The following is a 15,053-nucleotide window of genomic DNA, read 5'->3' as shown; positions in this document are numbered from 1 at the left end:
GAATTTTGGATGCGCTGCGACAGCGGCGAGTGTAGACGTGACAAATTGACGCGTCTTTGAAGGCGTGTCCTTCCAATATTTGCTGAGTGAGATGTCGTAAACACGTCCTTGTTCTAATTTTCGGATCAGCGATGTATATTGGGGATGCCGCGCTTCGACATGGGCATATACTGTATCGTCAAAGAGACCTGCCCTACTGACTCTCCATACTAAGTAGCGAGCCTCCAACTGTTCCAGTCTGATCAGGAGACCATTGAGGTGGCCAGCTCTCCTTTGAAGTGAATGGTTGTATTCGATGGAAAGTGAAGCGTATTGAGCCCCAGTGCTAGTCCGCACGTTTCGTTTCGGAAGAATCTGCTTACGGACCTGAGAGCTAATTAGATGGGTTGGCCGCTTGCAGACGTGAGTTTTCCAGTGGAGAAGTTGTATGTATAACCGCCCTCTACCTCAAAGTAGAATTTGTAGATATGATTCTGAAGCTCGCGAGGAAGGCTGTAGAAGTCTGCCATGGTTGTCGTGATACCGCGATGATAGTTAGGGGACGGCGGGTCGAGATGAAAAAGTGTGTTGGAAAGTATGCGGCAAACAGGCGGCCTTTTCTACTTGAAGGATCCGGAGGCAGCAACCGGCTCACGTGAATGTGGGCATGTACCAGGCGTCGCGAAATACGTACCACGGAACGGCGTCCTTGTGGAAAGACGCTCACTGGCTACAATCCCTCAGCATCGAGTATCTGACTACCATGGGTACTGTCAACAAACATACAATCCAATGCACAGCGCATATCTAGCTCAATACCTGAAACTCAGCTTCCAAATTTTGAAAAGGTTGCGCTATAGAGTCTCACTAGGTAAGGTTACCCACGTAGTCACCTGGCCAGTCTACCCTTGGAACCTGAAGGGAGAAATGAAAGCATCGGTACGTATGTACCAAAGCAACTTCGGTGGTAGATCTTTTTCGTAGGTCTAATCACGCAGCTCCGAGGAAGCTTATGGAAGCTATGCAACTGCGCTATGATCGTAGTCGTAGTCACCATCGTGCTGCAAGGCCGCACAAACATTTGTGTCGCGTTGCGGTCGAGGAATTGTAGATGTGATACAGCAGTGTTTGGGAAGAAGGGATGGGGAGACTGGTGGCTGGGAATCGGTACCATGTTCCACGAACGCAACCGCGGAACGGGACAACGGGCAATCCTGGCGTTCGGCCTGGGTGTGGGTTTGTCGATGCCAAGCCTGAGGATCTTCGAAAGACTGGAACCAATGATCATCAACGCTTTCCGATCTTTACCCGGACTGCTGCAATCAAGGTGTTGTCCGCTTCACGGGATGATCGCGATATTCCATCCGTGCAGTGTGGGTGTGAACAGTGTACCCATTCTGCGCTATGCAGATCTTGGGACGTTCTACCAACAGGGTTTATGAAAGAAGAAATATCGCCCTTGGATATGCTGAGGCCGTGAGTTTTACAGAGCGTCAGATATCTGTTACCGATCAACAAGAGCGTTATCAACGATGAGCTTGGATCATGGAACGACCACGGTGTCGCTTCAAGACTGGCGTCAGTATAAGGCGTAAAAGCTGTGCGAAAGTGAGACGGGGCGAATCGTTACACGCGCATCATATCCCTCGGCTTTGTCGTTGACATTATTGGTGGGACTTTTCTATTAATTTGATTGACGTGCTGGTGATAAGACGCAGGCACAACGCTGTTGAGTTACACTGTATTGTATCGCAGTAGAAGTGTGTTCCAAAACACTTGGCTTCACTATATGCAGCTGTATATATACTCATTTGGAAGTTTCATTGATTGCAACCGTAAATTATCCATTATAACACCTGGACACTCGTTTATATAGTGCACCTAGATTGGAGTTTATTCATCTTGAGATTGCAGGCTAGAGGACGAGACTATTTTTACCATCTTTCTGGACGCTTCTATTGTCTCTTGTGTTCAAGTTTGCAGCCGCTAGACCTTGCGATGTTAGCATGGCGTCCGAGGATACCTCACGAAACGCAGATGATTACACGCGTGTCAAAACTTGCAAGTAATCTCATATCAGCCCGACGTACGACACAGATGATGGCATGTCCAGGAGCCTTATAGACGGTCTACTATGCTTTTGCAATGAGATGCACTCATAGGAAGCGTATGGCACTAAATTACAACCGTGACATCTTGTGACTGTTTTATCTTGGGGTTGCTGAGCCTAAAACTATTACTCGAATCTACCATGAGCTATTAGCAAACGTTTACTAAGATAGTCGCCTTCTTCGGAAGTGAAGAAGCCTTAAAAACTAGATGTGCAGGTATGAGAATCTCTTGCAGGCTACTGTAGCCAAGTGTTGGTTGTTTATCATGCAAAAAAGATCTTGATAGGCCATTGTATGATCGTTATTTGCATGCACTTTAGTACCTAAGTATATAAAACCTGCTTGGGTTACAGGGACGGATCAATGTCACACCACATCGTCAACGGGCGAATTCGAGGACTATCCATTCATTAGAGAAAGTGCATTACCCATACAAGACCTGCGCCGCGCCTACTAGTTCTTGAGACCTGAAAGCAGCAAGTAGCAGTACAGTACCGCTACCTAGCTACTGACCTCAGAAGCCTGACATAGATACTACTTGACGATCATGTAACGTACCCAACGAACGATCGATAACGTGACCTTGTGTCAAGAGGTGAGCATCACGGCTTGCCAAGCACGGAATCACCTCGGGATTAGTGGGCTGTAAGTTGTGAGAGGAGGCGAGCCAGGCAAATGTGGTGGGATTCGTCTTTGACCCTGTCAATTGCATCAGTGCCACCAGCCTCCCCAATATTTCGAACGTATGATCAGAAAGTCTATCACGGCTTTATCACTACTGATTTCTTTGCATGAGAACGATGACGATGCCAGGCGTGGCGCTTGACGCTTGGCGCTTGAAGCTTGGGCCTTTCACATTGCACTATCAGAATCGCGTGCGATACCACATTACTTCATTACTAACACATCTACATCAACATCATGAGTACTGCCTGTCTCTTTCCGGTAGGTACTACGTTGCAAGATCAGGTACATCATCGTTCCCGACACGCCCAGACGGACAACAGCTCGACCATGACAGTCCCCAATACTGCATCCATCCTTCCGTCTCCGTCCTTCAGCCGTCCACTTGTTGGTTGTATCCGACTCGCCTACGTGAGCCATCTCCAAAGCTTTCTCAATTCGTATGCGCGCGCGCGCAATCGGTCCATTCGATCGGTTCGTTCAAGAGGAGGACGAGGATAGGGATGAGGATGAGAATGAGAAGAACTTGCGACGGCGGAGCAGCTTCGTTCAAGGGTTATTGAGGAAATATCTGACCAGGTCCCGGAGATTCATGAAGGACCAGAACCACGAGCCGTCCTTCTCTGATGTGCAGGCGTTCTTGAGATATTCTTTCTCCCACAGCTGCAGGTCGTCAGTCCTTGACTTCATCACGTAGAAGTACGTAGTCGCTCAGGGAGGTTTATCTGTGCATCTATTAACAGTTGTAGGCATGACAACTCCCGTCGCAGACGACTACGTTCCTGCTGCTCAGCAGGCGACAAGTCACGTTCTTCCTCAACAGCTTTGGCCAGCAGCGACGCACGAAGAAGCTTGCAAGCCAGGAGTCCAAGCAGTATGTTTCTTGCAAAACAAGCTTCATACACATGTCGACTGACGAGTGACTAGGGATCGCTGGCATCGGGTTTTCCTGCGGGTCTGGGATATGGCGAATGTGGATTTGAGGCGTTGTCTCAGTATCCCATACCCCCAGGTATATGAAGTACCAGCAAAGTGTTGTTGCCATGTCGAAGACGGCATCGGGATGGAAATCGCTACAGGTAACATTGCATCTCTGAATCGCTCATGATAATCGATTGACCAAAGACAGGTGATGGCTGTCCCGAAGGGGTGGACTTGGGTGCGACGGTGTACGTTCTTCTCGCAACTGAAATGGTTCGACTATCCCATGCTGACGAAACGATAGTGACAACTGAGCACATGATTGCGGATGTGATTGCGGATTGATTGTGGGTATGGTGGTGATATCCGGCGCCAATAATCCCGGGGTAGGACATGCTCTCCTTGTTCTCTGCAAGTCTACTAATGTCTTCAGGGGCATAGGTATGTTATATGCTTTCGAGCGTCTGCTCGTTGAGTCTGTAAGTAGCGCGTTCTTCAACCATCTATCATTGCTTCGCTTTGACATTCAGCTAACGGATACATGAGTGCATTACGAGGTTTTGCGGACTCTCTCTAGTGAGTGGCCTTGCTCTTGAGCTCCACATCTCTTGACATCACGCTGATACTTTCCAACAGGGTGTTATGGTTCATCTCCCCAACACAACCCAGCAACGACAACATCACGACGCTGTGGTCCAATGAGCTCTCTCCTCTCGGTATGCTACACAGAGTCATACCCAAGAGCGATCTGACGAATCCATAGAGTTTAACAGACTTGCCAGGAGTCACTCGAGGGTAAGCTCCGAATTACCTTGTCCCCGATTCTGTCTGACGATCCAGGTCTCCCACAGTCCCCTTCCAGACAGCTGCGATCGCGACCAATGGTAAGCCACACACACAATCCTCTAAACAGAGGGTCCTAACAGCTCTAGATAAATCGAGGAATGTTGACTCTCCACGGAACCATGGGTAAGCTATGAGCGACGGCTGGTCAAGTCGGGGCTAAGGGTTCTAGGAATGCGCAAACGTCATCAGTCTTCAAACCCACCCGTGGTAAGGCACAAAAGAAAATTGGGTCAGCCGGCACTAATGTTGAGCAGTTCCACGGTATCAGCCCAGGCAAGACAGGCAGCCGAACACACGTGACACAACCAATCTCGACGGTAAGCCCTGATCGTTGCTGCCTATATTCAAGTAGCCAATGCTGATGTCATAAAGCTATTTCGAGGGGTTTTCACACCCGCACAACGTTGTGGGCAATGTTGTAGGTGCCGGGTCACGGTACGTATCGAGCAGTTGTCGTCGGTATGTCCACTGACAGCGACCGTAGTGTAATCGTGACGCGCTGGCGACTCATGACGCGATACAGTACCACGGTGAGTCGCTGGTAACTGAGCATTGAAGTTCCTTCCACTAACTCTGTTCGCCACCAGCAGATTCGAAAGATGCAATGTAGAGCTTCAGTTCGAATCGCCGTGTAAGTTGCCCAGCGTGTTGCTCAACCTTCCCACTAATATATGTATATAGGACAACATTCTGCACGAAAAAGAAAACTGCTTTCTAGTATTGATTTGTTATGGATTACAAGCAATGGGTAAAATGCTTAATACAGCTAAAATCACGGGATTATAACAGAATGGCAGCATGCTTGCAAAAGTAGAAGCCTTTAGACGCTCAACAAAGAAACCGATACCACGTAACACTCGCTTCTTCCTTACCATTCTGTAATTTCTCTGCCTATGAAACATGGTTCTCGGTGACTGTCTTGACTCAAAGCTTGCGCATCAGGCTATGTAACCATGGCCCAAAGTCAGTCTTCCAAAGTAGCGGACAGGTCACATGCTTCTTAGTCAGATTGGTGCCTGGTGGTATTTGTATAAAATCCCGAGATCCCCAACACCATAATCTTGATACTTGTTCCTCGAACATCGACAGCGGATTAAGATTTGAGCAATTAGACTCGAAGCTAAGTCTACCCGAGCGAGTCATCCTACATTCGTTCACGTAACATCGACCACATACCTGCCGCATCACACTCTCGATGTCTTTCCATCAAATTCCCCCCGAACTCCGAGATGTGATATATGACTATTACATATCTCAGGATGCAGGATACTATTTCGACTCCAATTCAGGACGACTGCGATGCTTGTCCGGAGAGCATATCGACTTATCCCTCATGTACACATGTAAGACAATTGCTGTCGAAATGCGAGGAGTTGCATTCAACAATAATGCAATTCACTTCAACACGGCGCAGATCACTGGCCGTTGCACTCCAAGAACTCGACACTTCGGCCATCTGCTGGAAGAAATCTATATCGCAAGGATATCAATACTGCCTCACGCCCGGCCTTTCATAACAAACTTCGTCGCCGACAAGGTTATCGAGCTTTTCCCTCAAAGCGAGAACCTTATCCGCCATCTACAAACAACAACGGAAAAGAAGTGTAGACACTATGAACAACTGGATAGGTTCGAGGAATGGGATTTGGCTCCGTCCATTCATCGCGAAGCTGTGGCTGAATTGCTATGGAGGGTTGCAGAGAACCCTGTCTTTAGTCAGGTCACTCGCAGAGCTCTCTCTCTCAGCTTAGTTTCAAGTTCAAGGAGGACCAAGATATGACAGACCTGTATTCCCCACACCCAAAACCATGGTGTTTACCAAGTAAACATGAGGTCGCAGCCTTGGAGAAACGATTGCCACTCCGCGGGACCTGGCCTGCCCGTGAGCCAGTTCGAGATAGCACGAAATACTACACATCCGCCGCCTCACAAGCTGCGAGATTCCTCCTTTCTCTCTCACGGCAAAATCGGGCTCAAATACGCAATATCGAACTACATGAGAAACATGCATGCATCGCTTACTCCGAATGCCATGCTAGGGCCCTGATACCGTACGCTGTTGGGAATCCAAATCTCAGGATTGTTCGTCGCGTAGACCTATGGAATACCGTACTGGCTTCAGAGCGGCTGTCTCGTCTCGAGACGCATCGCTGTAGCTTTGGTCGTGGGAGAACACCACTGGAAGATATGGAAAGAATGGATGTTACCCGGTCAGTTGTTCCATGGCTGATGGAAGCTTCAGCGCTCGCATCCATAGGTACGCCTATCAAGTCATTCTCTCTCATCTTCGAAGGTGAGACAAACGCCATACAACCAGTCTTTGACATGCTGATCGAAGATGCAATTTGGCAAGATGCGTTACAGCAATGGTCAGGCCACGGTATCGTACCTTCATCTGCACAACGGAATGGGACGGGCTATCGGAGTTATTACTGCTACCTTTTCAAAGGGTATCCGGAGATGATGAAAGATGTTGTTAATGGCACTGGACTGGTGTCATTCGAGCACTGCTACGCTCAAGGATGGGATCCCGAGAGAATTCTTTCAATGAACAGCAATTGCCAGGGTATGCATGACTGGTGGCTCCAGTGGAAGTCATCGCGGCTTCTTCAATACGTAGCACCACCGTTGCCCCGCACTTGGCAAACCATCTTAACGGGTTATCTCTGCCAAGATGAAAATACAGCCCAGGGTGAAAGAGATATATAAGCAAACGAACTTCATGTGCGGAGAGACACTTGTCGTCTTCATCACGTTCGTGATGGAATTCGGATAGGGTAGAAAGGGAGAAGTAATCATATGTCCAACCATCCAGATACAAGCAAAGATTAGCAGCATCCGAGTCCTGGATATCGAAATTAAACAATTCTCATCTGTAAGGCAATGTTTCTAAGTCTATCTCTAGGGAGATAACAATAATTATTATACAATATCGTGCCATCATCCTCATCCGGCGAGAGTGACTAGGCGCCACAGAGGCTTATCCTTTCTTCTAATGCATATTGTACGATCCCGAAACTAGATTAAGTCCATAAGAGTCTTTGTTAGATCTGTCCGGTCCTGTACTCCTGTCGATCTTGCCTTGCTTTCTCTTTGACCATCTCTTCCATGACAACAATCCCAGAACCACGACTAATATAATAGCCACAGCGATACCATAATAGATGTTATTCCTCGGGTCACCACTAAAGTTGAACCCGATGAATCCGTTGATGATACCACCCAAGACGATAGCTGGACCAGCGATCAAGTGAATATATCCGTAAATTGTAGGCCTTTGGTACTTGCGGAACCGAAGATGATGGTAGAGTCCAAGTCCCCATTGAAGGAAGAGCAAGGCGAAGAGGATAAGACCGAAGACTTGGTGGCCTGATGTGAAGTCTTTCGACTAAAATAATCTCGTGTTAGTCCGTGATATCCAACGCCATGTGAGCGAAGAGCAAGCTTACGTGATTGTACATTGTGCTCAGATAAATTCCAAGTCCCACTCCAACCACGGTAGTGATTACACCTACGCTCTGCACAATGCCATGTATCTTAACACTTTCGAGGAATCGAAGCAGAACCGCTCCAAGTGGGAAGATGACCAAAAATGCAACAATCATGATGACTGCATGGGCTGGGCCGACCTTATCGCCGTCACTTTCTGCCTTCTCGTCTCCACCGGCATTATTCGTAGTTGAGAGAACTGCACCGTTTGGAACGCTGACCATACTCGTCTGGTTAGACGTAGCTTTAGTCATGTCCATCCAGAAATTTCCATATGCCTCGTGACGCTTGATATGCGCAGACTTTGACGCGCTCGCGATTGTGTCGTCGGTAGGACCCCATGCGTAAATGAAGGGCTGTTTGGCGTTGCTAAATTCGAGCTTCCCGTCGCCGTCTCCGAACGTAGTGACGTTCTTGCAGCGAATGTTGGCGGAGTAGTAGTGGGTGCCGGAAGTCTGATAGATCCCGTTGTGATAATCAGTTCCCTCAACCAACACGCAGTCGATGCTGTTGTCGAAGCTTGGCTCAACGTGACCATCTGAATTTCGCGGTGAAAGTGTCACGCCTAATAATTGTTAGATGATGAGGCCAACAAGGGCAAGAAATCCGAAGCGCTGACCGTTCTTATCCGAGCTCTCATACACAATCCACATGACGCTGCCATCCATCTCGCTTCCTGTACCAACACCAACCCACTGGTATATCGCTGGTGCAGACATGTGTAAGTAGACATCGCCAGTCGATTCTGCAGCGCTCAAGGCAAATGTGAGATTTCCATGGTCGGTGGGATATATAAAAGTTGAATATGCAGCGTCTTGTGCCTGCACCACAGCTATGAACGCATCGATATAGCAAAGAGCTGCATGACATGTTGTTGTTAGCATTTACTCCTGTAGTGCAACTATAGAAGGATCTAAATCGTCATACTCACCCAAACCGCAACATAAAAGAAATGCATTTCTTGAAGTCGTCATCGTGATTAGTCAATTGCAGACGACAAAAGATGCTTGAGAATGATATGCTTACGACAGAAAAGAAGAACGGAGCCGACATATATCTGCCCATCCAGTATTCACTCACAGCACGCAAGTGCATCAGAGAGCTTAGCCAATTACAGCCAGAGTGATTATGTTTTGTATGTCGGAATTACCTCCATGCTGATTGAATCAGAGATGTTGGCTTGAACACTGTCGCCTGTCTGGGTGACGCGTACCACATCTAGCACTGGTATCATGTATTGAGGCTGAGTGTACAATCGTCGCCGCAACATGGTTTTGGTGTAGTGGCGTAGCGGGGTAAAGTCAGGCCGACGGGTACGGCACCCAAGCGTACACGATCTATCGGGTGTCGTGCGTCAAGGCTGCAGTCAGCCAATCACAGCGAGTCAATGACATCTTGCTGCCACGATGTCCCCCTGATCCGTCCGCCCATGCCAGGTCTTTGAACAAAAGCTTGCGACAAAGGCTTAGCTAGATTTAGCAAAGTTTATGGTCGCCGACACGGGTGCCGGAAATTGGTGAGTATGCGCAGGATGATACTCTAACCTATAATACACGTTCGTGCTGCTAAGTGGATGCTTTAACCATAGTTCATCCAACATGACTACCTATCCCTGGATAAGTGCTTGGAGAAGGCTTGAACAGCACAAGCTTCGCTCAGACTAACTGCCTCTAGACGGCTAACGGACCGTCGATAGAGTTTAGCGAGGGCCGTGACACAGGTGACCAGTCGTTGTCCTGAAATTGCCAATCAAAGTGGTAACTATTGACATCACCGCTACGTGCATCACTCTTCAATGTCAACGTCACGTTAACTAGAGCATAATATCGCCGAATGATATGCGAGGAGAAACGCGTTCCCTCGATTGTATTATTGCTCAACACAAGATCAAGCAGGTGCCTTGCGTTGCATGAGCTGACTGGCTGCGTGGTGCGTTAGGTGACTCTGACCAGTTGCAATTCTTGAGTCAAAGAATTCATCGTGCCTATCCGACAGCTGTGACTAGTCTTGTATATATCTATACAAGTAGTATAAGACTGACACATCGCAATGAAGTAAAGGTTTATGGTAGCCTTACAGCTTTGTGTTCGACTTCGTGTGTGAGAACAGGAGGCTTGATATGCGCGCTGGCTCTTTAAGAGCTGAATTACTGTACCCTCCACATATCGTGACCATTGACCACACACTGTCCATTTACTTGGCGTATATATGCGTCATTCATCTAGTTCTGGCTCATCCCATTTGCCTGACAATATCACTTACGTATGCTACTCACGCGTCACGAGCATCGATGCGGAGAAATGCCTTTGTTCTCATTCGCTGACTTGATCAGATAACTCACTCAAATAATCAGATGAAATACAAGGCTCCACTTGTCGCCAGAACGTAGCTTCTTACTGGCGATTCCGTTGAAGAACTTGGAGACAGCTACCTATGATGACCCTACTGGTGGTGAGCTGACAGCCTTGATACCATTAAATCGCTGGTAACAAGAGATATGCGTTTTCGCCAGACCCTGTCTAACTATAAATATCCCTCCCCTCCCTACTAAGGGCTTTCTACTCTCCTTAAGTCTTGATAGATTTTCTCTCTTCTTTTTCAACTACTGCTCTATCCTTTTGCAATTTATAGCATATCGATGACAGAAAACAACAACATGGCTGCCGAATCTGCAGGTTCAAAAGTCAGACCCAGGCGTAGAGATCACAACATTGCTGAGCTCTTCGAAAGTCGAACAACCCCACACCAAGAAAGCCATTGCAATCATAGCGACGTCATTCCAGTTATTATAATCGGATTCGCTGACAGCCTTACTGTCCTGTTCTCACTCACTGTCAGACTGTTTATCGTTAAATCTCTTCATCTTGTCATTCTTGGCAGCCTTGCTGAGCTTTTCGCGGGGTCCATCTCAATGGGTCTTGGGATGTTTCTGGCCCCAGGCACGGAAAACAAATACTATTGCTTCGAAGAAATCTGAGAATGGAGGGACTTGATTATGTCTCTACAAGCTGAGGAGAGAGAGATGTTTGAGCTTATGGCTGGACATAGGCCGGAACGCGAATCCGTTTGGCTAATCGTTGAAGGTTTTATGAATAGGGGCTTTGAGATTCTAGATCTTGCCCTTAGCACAGGACTTCTATCTCTTCGGAGAACTCGTTCCTATGATTCCGTAGTTCGCACATGAAGATGTTAAACGCGCACTATACACATCGATTGTGGTTACGGTCTCTATTACTCTAGAATTAAGTTATATGAAGGCTGTCGTAAGTATGTTACGGGGTCGACAGGCAGGGAAGATAAGTGCACGTGATCGCTATACTCACCTCGTATGGCTGACGGGACAGAGTTAGGCTATAATAATTAGGTCACGTAATCCTCTGCACCCCGCGGTGATTACAGTCTTTTAACGAGGCCGTGGTTGATCTTCAACCTCACCACCCCTCGTCAAGGAAGGAATCCTTCGCGTTACCTGTAACAGGTTGTTGCACTAAGGTAATAATGCGCAAATAGTATTTTAATCTATAAAAAAAACCTTTTGGTACACCACTACAGGACGCTTGATAAGGCAGTGAAGTAAGGTGACATTAACATTGTTTGCACATTGCGTGGATGCGCGCATCGCACACGCGGGCACGGGTAGTTGTATCGAGGTAGATCAGTAATCGTGCCTCGGTGATAGCTAGATAAGAGTTAGCGTCATGCATTGTGCATTGGTAAAAATCCGACTGAGTCATCGCAACTCAACATGCGATGTCTGATACCTGATAACGGCGTGCATCTGGAGCATATTCCAAAACTCACTATCTTTATGAGTTGTAAAAATCGATGGTATAAATATCTCTTCGCCAAGTACGGACCTGCTCAAACAACTAGAATCTGGACATATATTCGACTATGACGACCAATCAAGACCTCGTTTACGTAACAACATCCATACCTAAGAGCTCTGGAAGCGAGCAACTCGCACGACTAGCTTTGAAGTTCCGCGAATTCAAGATCCATGCGCTTAAGACGGACCCTAAAGCGTTCTCATCTGAGTTGGACATTGAGTCACAGCTCCCACAATCAACATGGGTTGAGAGAATCACCGAACCGGGCACATCGATTTTGATCTGCGTCGCAATGTCGACGGACACAGCAAAGCAAGCATCGGAAGATAGAGCAAGCCAGTTGAAGATGCTGCTAGACGGTGACTGGGCAGGGATGTTCACCATAATTGGCCCAGTCCCACGGGACAACTACATCTTCCCCGAGTCCGGCCAACCGGCACCAGGTCCCGAAGGCTCTGAGACGCGCTGGCAACTCACCGGCCTATTTACTCTACCTGGGTATCGTGGTTGCGGTATTGCGAAACGACTTACCGAGACGGCAATCCATTTCGGAAAACTCACGTCTACCAAGATGGAAAAAGCATGTGGACATAAAGTGCACACGCGCATAAGACTGATCGTACATTGTCACAACACCGGCGTTGTTAACATGTATGAAAAGTTTGGGTTTGTGGACAATGGAAGGGTGACGTTAGCCGAAGCTTGTATTGCAAACAAGGCTGCGGATATGATACCAATTGATGCTGATCCGGAGAAGTGGCACAGCAGGCTCGGCATCGCCATGGAATACTTGGTGTAGCGACATTGGCTTCTCTTCATATGATCACACATTCTTTCAACATAGTCATGGGAGCATATCGTTTATAGCAGGAATTGGCTCTCGCCAATAACACTATGTGGACCATTCGGCTTTTGGTTGACAAATGCGAAGCTTAGAAGTCGCAAGACGCTGTATACTTATAAGACCAACACGTCAGCTGAATCTCGCTCGAGCCTCGGTGCAAGGGAATGGCGGTGTGCTTGTCCTTGTGATGGGCTGGAGCCTAGTAGGCAAATCCTCGATGATATCTTAGTCACGTGCGCAAGCGCACGGCTTGCGACTATACGCATCTAAACAACGCTTAAGCTAAACCTCTATACTCTAGCTAATGGTTTATTTAAACTGCTAATAGTTAACTTTTGATACTCTAGCAGTCTATGCACCTTAGTACGGACCGAGATTAGAGAAGTATAGCCTAACCCCGTGTAATATGGCGTTAGAACATCTTGACACACACACACACACACACACACACACACACACACACACACACACACACACACACACACACACACACAAGTCTACACTTGTACATAAGACCTTACACTTCTATCGGCTGTTGCTTACATTCATACTTTCCAAACCTTCTTAACGAATGCTTGGACATCCTCCCAAAGAAGCTCTGGCTGTTCTAGCGCCGCGAAATGGCCGCCTCGGTCGTGCACCTTATAGAATACCACATTGCACTCTTTTTCGATCAAACTCTTGATCCCCGGAAGCAGCTCGTAAGGGAATATCGAAACTCCAATTGGCGTAGAAGTGTGCTGGTAACGCAGGCGCTTTGGGCCAAACAGTTGACGGTATATGTAGAGCGACGTCGGAAGGCTGCCTGTGAACCAGTAGAGTGAGACATTGGTGAGGATGGTGTCGATGGTGGGGTCGACATCGGTCCATTCGAGCATCTTTTCGCCAATCCTGTGTAGCGTTATCATTTCTGATGATACATGGATGAATTATACGGGTCGAGAATTATGACGGGGTGTATTTACCATGCTAGTAGTGCAAGCGGGTTAGACGACAGGACGAACCCGATTGTGCTCGGTCGATGACTGTGTTCGAGAGCATACGCGTTGCCGGAGTCGAGCCAGTCTAGTGCGCGACCAATGGCTTTCTTTTCGGATGGATCGAGCTTGCTGGTGTCGCTGAGGTCTAAGCCAGGCATCATGTTCACTTTGACGATTAGTTGTGACGGCTGTCGAACACGAAGACTCGAGAGTACGTACGATGGACGCCAACACAAGCATCGTTGCTCTGCGCTAGAATTCTCCCTAACATACTACCGACATCTCCGCCTTGAGCGATGTACTTCTCGAATCCAAGATTAGTCATGAGTTTGTGAATGATATCGGCGCTGTCTTGCGCGGTCCAATTTCTATCAATCGGCAGACCTCTTGCACTGAGTGTATAGCCCGGCAGAGACGGAACGATGATGTGGTAAGGTAAGTCGTTCTTGGTCCATTTGTCTCTGATCAAGCCTAGTAGCGGCAGGAACTCGATGAAGCTTCCGGGCCAGCCGTGCATGAACACAATCGGAATTGCGTCTTTCTTGCCTGAGAAATGGCCAATGAAGTGAAGATCGATTCCGTCGATTTGCATCAGGAAGTTGTCAAAAGAGTTGATATGCTTTTCTTGTGCACGCCAGTCATATTTATTCAGCCAGTAGTCTCTAGCCTCAGATATCCATTTCTGCGTAACACCGTAATTCTTCTCGGATTGTTGGTTCTCGTATGTGGTCGGACCGAGCTTTGACAGCTCCAGGAGTTGACGCCATTCGGAGATGTCTTGACCGGGGATGTGGAGCGTGAAAGGTTTCGCAGAGCTAGGAGGAGAGTACGACATTGTACAATGAGAATATCGGGATGGGCAATGATAGAGTAAACTCAGATGGGAGATGTACTGGATGGTTTTATAGCCGACTCGCGAGCACTTGGAACAAAGCGGAACGATCCGGCTCGCTGAACACTAATCACTGCATGGCAGTCGAGGTAAAGGAGCAGCCGGTATTGGGTAGGTACGATACAATAGATGAATTACTGATGGTATATACCTTTTGTGACTGGCATGGCTTGGCGATCTTGACTACTCAAAGTGGCATAGTCATGTATCACAAAAGGATATTGCGTCTGGAAAAACCAGGGATATCAGAACAGCAAAGCAACAGGAGCTTCTCCGGCTTTTGAAACATGTCCTTACAAAACCGGACATATTTCATTCGATGAGGTAATGCCGAAGAAAGAGAAGTGTTGCAGTTCATAAGCGTTAGTGCGTATTTGTGGATCTCACTGTCTCGCAGAAACGAGCAACGTACATCCATACTCTCCTAGTGCACAATGTAAGTCTTAGCCGCAGCTGTTTCCTCCAAACTCGAGCAAA

At 47.7% G+C, this 15,053-nt stretch overlaps 5 protein-coding genes across 5 annotated transcripts; 3 read left to right on the top strand and 2 right to left on the bottom strand.

Moving 5' to 3' along the window:
- Positions 1-5,874: 5,874 nt before the first annotated feature.
- Positions 5,875-7,441, top strand: CC77DRAFT_1048374 (hypothetical protein; the record flags this gene model as incomplete). The annotated part of the gene is made up of 2 exons (XM_018527530.1): positions 5,875-6,170; positions 6,293-7,441. 2 exons carry the CDS (start codon positions 5,875-5,877, stop codon positions 7,248-7,250), a joined length of 1,254 nt encoding a protein of 417 aa, XP_018388926.1. The 3' UTR covers positions 7,251-7,441.
- On the bottom strand, positions 7,422-9,148 carry CC77DRAFT_1048373 (CBD9-like protein). Its single transcript, XM_018527529.1, has 5 exons — positions 9,057-9,148; positions 8,962-8,990; positions 8,650-8,889; positions 7,991-8,595; positions 7,422-7,929 (listed from the first exon to the last, which is right to left on the bottom strand). Exons 3-5 carry the CDS (start codon positions 8,747-8,749, stop codon positions 7,534-7,536), a joined length of 1,101 nt encoding a protein of 366 aa, XP_018388925.1. The 5' UTR covers positions 8,750-8,889; positions 8,962-8,990; positions 9,057-9,148; the 3' UTR covers positions 7,422-7,533.
- A 1,462-nt stretch (positions 9,149-10,610) lies between these two features.
- Positions 10,611-11,129, top strand: CC77DRAFT_1018315 (hypothetical protein). Its single transcript, XM_018524591.1, has one exon. It carries the CDS (start codon positions 10,687-10,689, stop codon positions 11,005-11,007), a length of 321 nt encoding a protein of 106 aa, XP_018388924.1. The 5' UTR covers positions 10,611-10,686; the 3' UTR covers positions 11,008-11,129.
- Positions 11,130-11,775: 646 nt separating this feature from the next.
- CC77DRAFT_1018314 (hypothetical protein) lies at positions 11,776-13,007 on the top strand. The gene has a single exon (XM_018524590.1). The coding sequence runs from the start codon at positions 12,153-12,155 to the stop codon at positions 12,657-12,659; it is 507 nt and encodes a 168-aa protein (XP_018388923.1). The 5' UTR covers positions 11,776-12,152; the 3' UTR covers positions 12,660-13,007.
- Positions 13,008-13,199: 192 nt separating this feature from the next.
- Positions 13,200-14,578, bottom strand: CC77DRAFT_1048371 (epoxide hydrolase-like protein). The gene is made up of 3 exons (XM_018527528.1): positions 13,904-14,578; positions 13,670-13,850; positions 13,200-13,595 (listed from the first exon to the last, which is right to left on the bottom strand). Exons 1-3 carry the CDS (start codon positions 14,517-14,519, stop codon positions 13,250-13,252), a joined length of 1,143 nt encoding a protein of 380 aa, XP_018388922.1. The 5' UTR covers positions 14,520-14,578; the 3' UTR covers positions 13,200-13,249.
- Positions 14,579-15,053: the final 475 nt, after the last annotated feature.

Source organism: Alternaria alternata (assembly GCF_001642055.1).
Source record: "Alternaria alternata strain SRC1lrK2f unplaced genomic scaffold CC77scaffold_5, whole genome shotgun sequence".
In the NCBI taxonomy this organism is placed as follows: domain Eukaryota; kingdom Fungi; phylum Ascomycota; class Dothideomycetes; order Pleosporales; family Pleosporaceae; genus Alternaria; species Alternaria alternata.
This window is presented reverse-complemented; position numbering and strand designations above follow the sequence as displayed.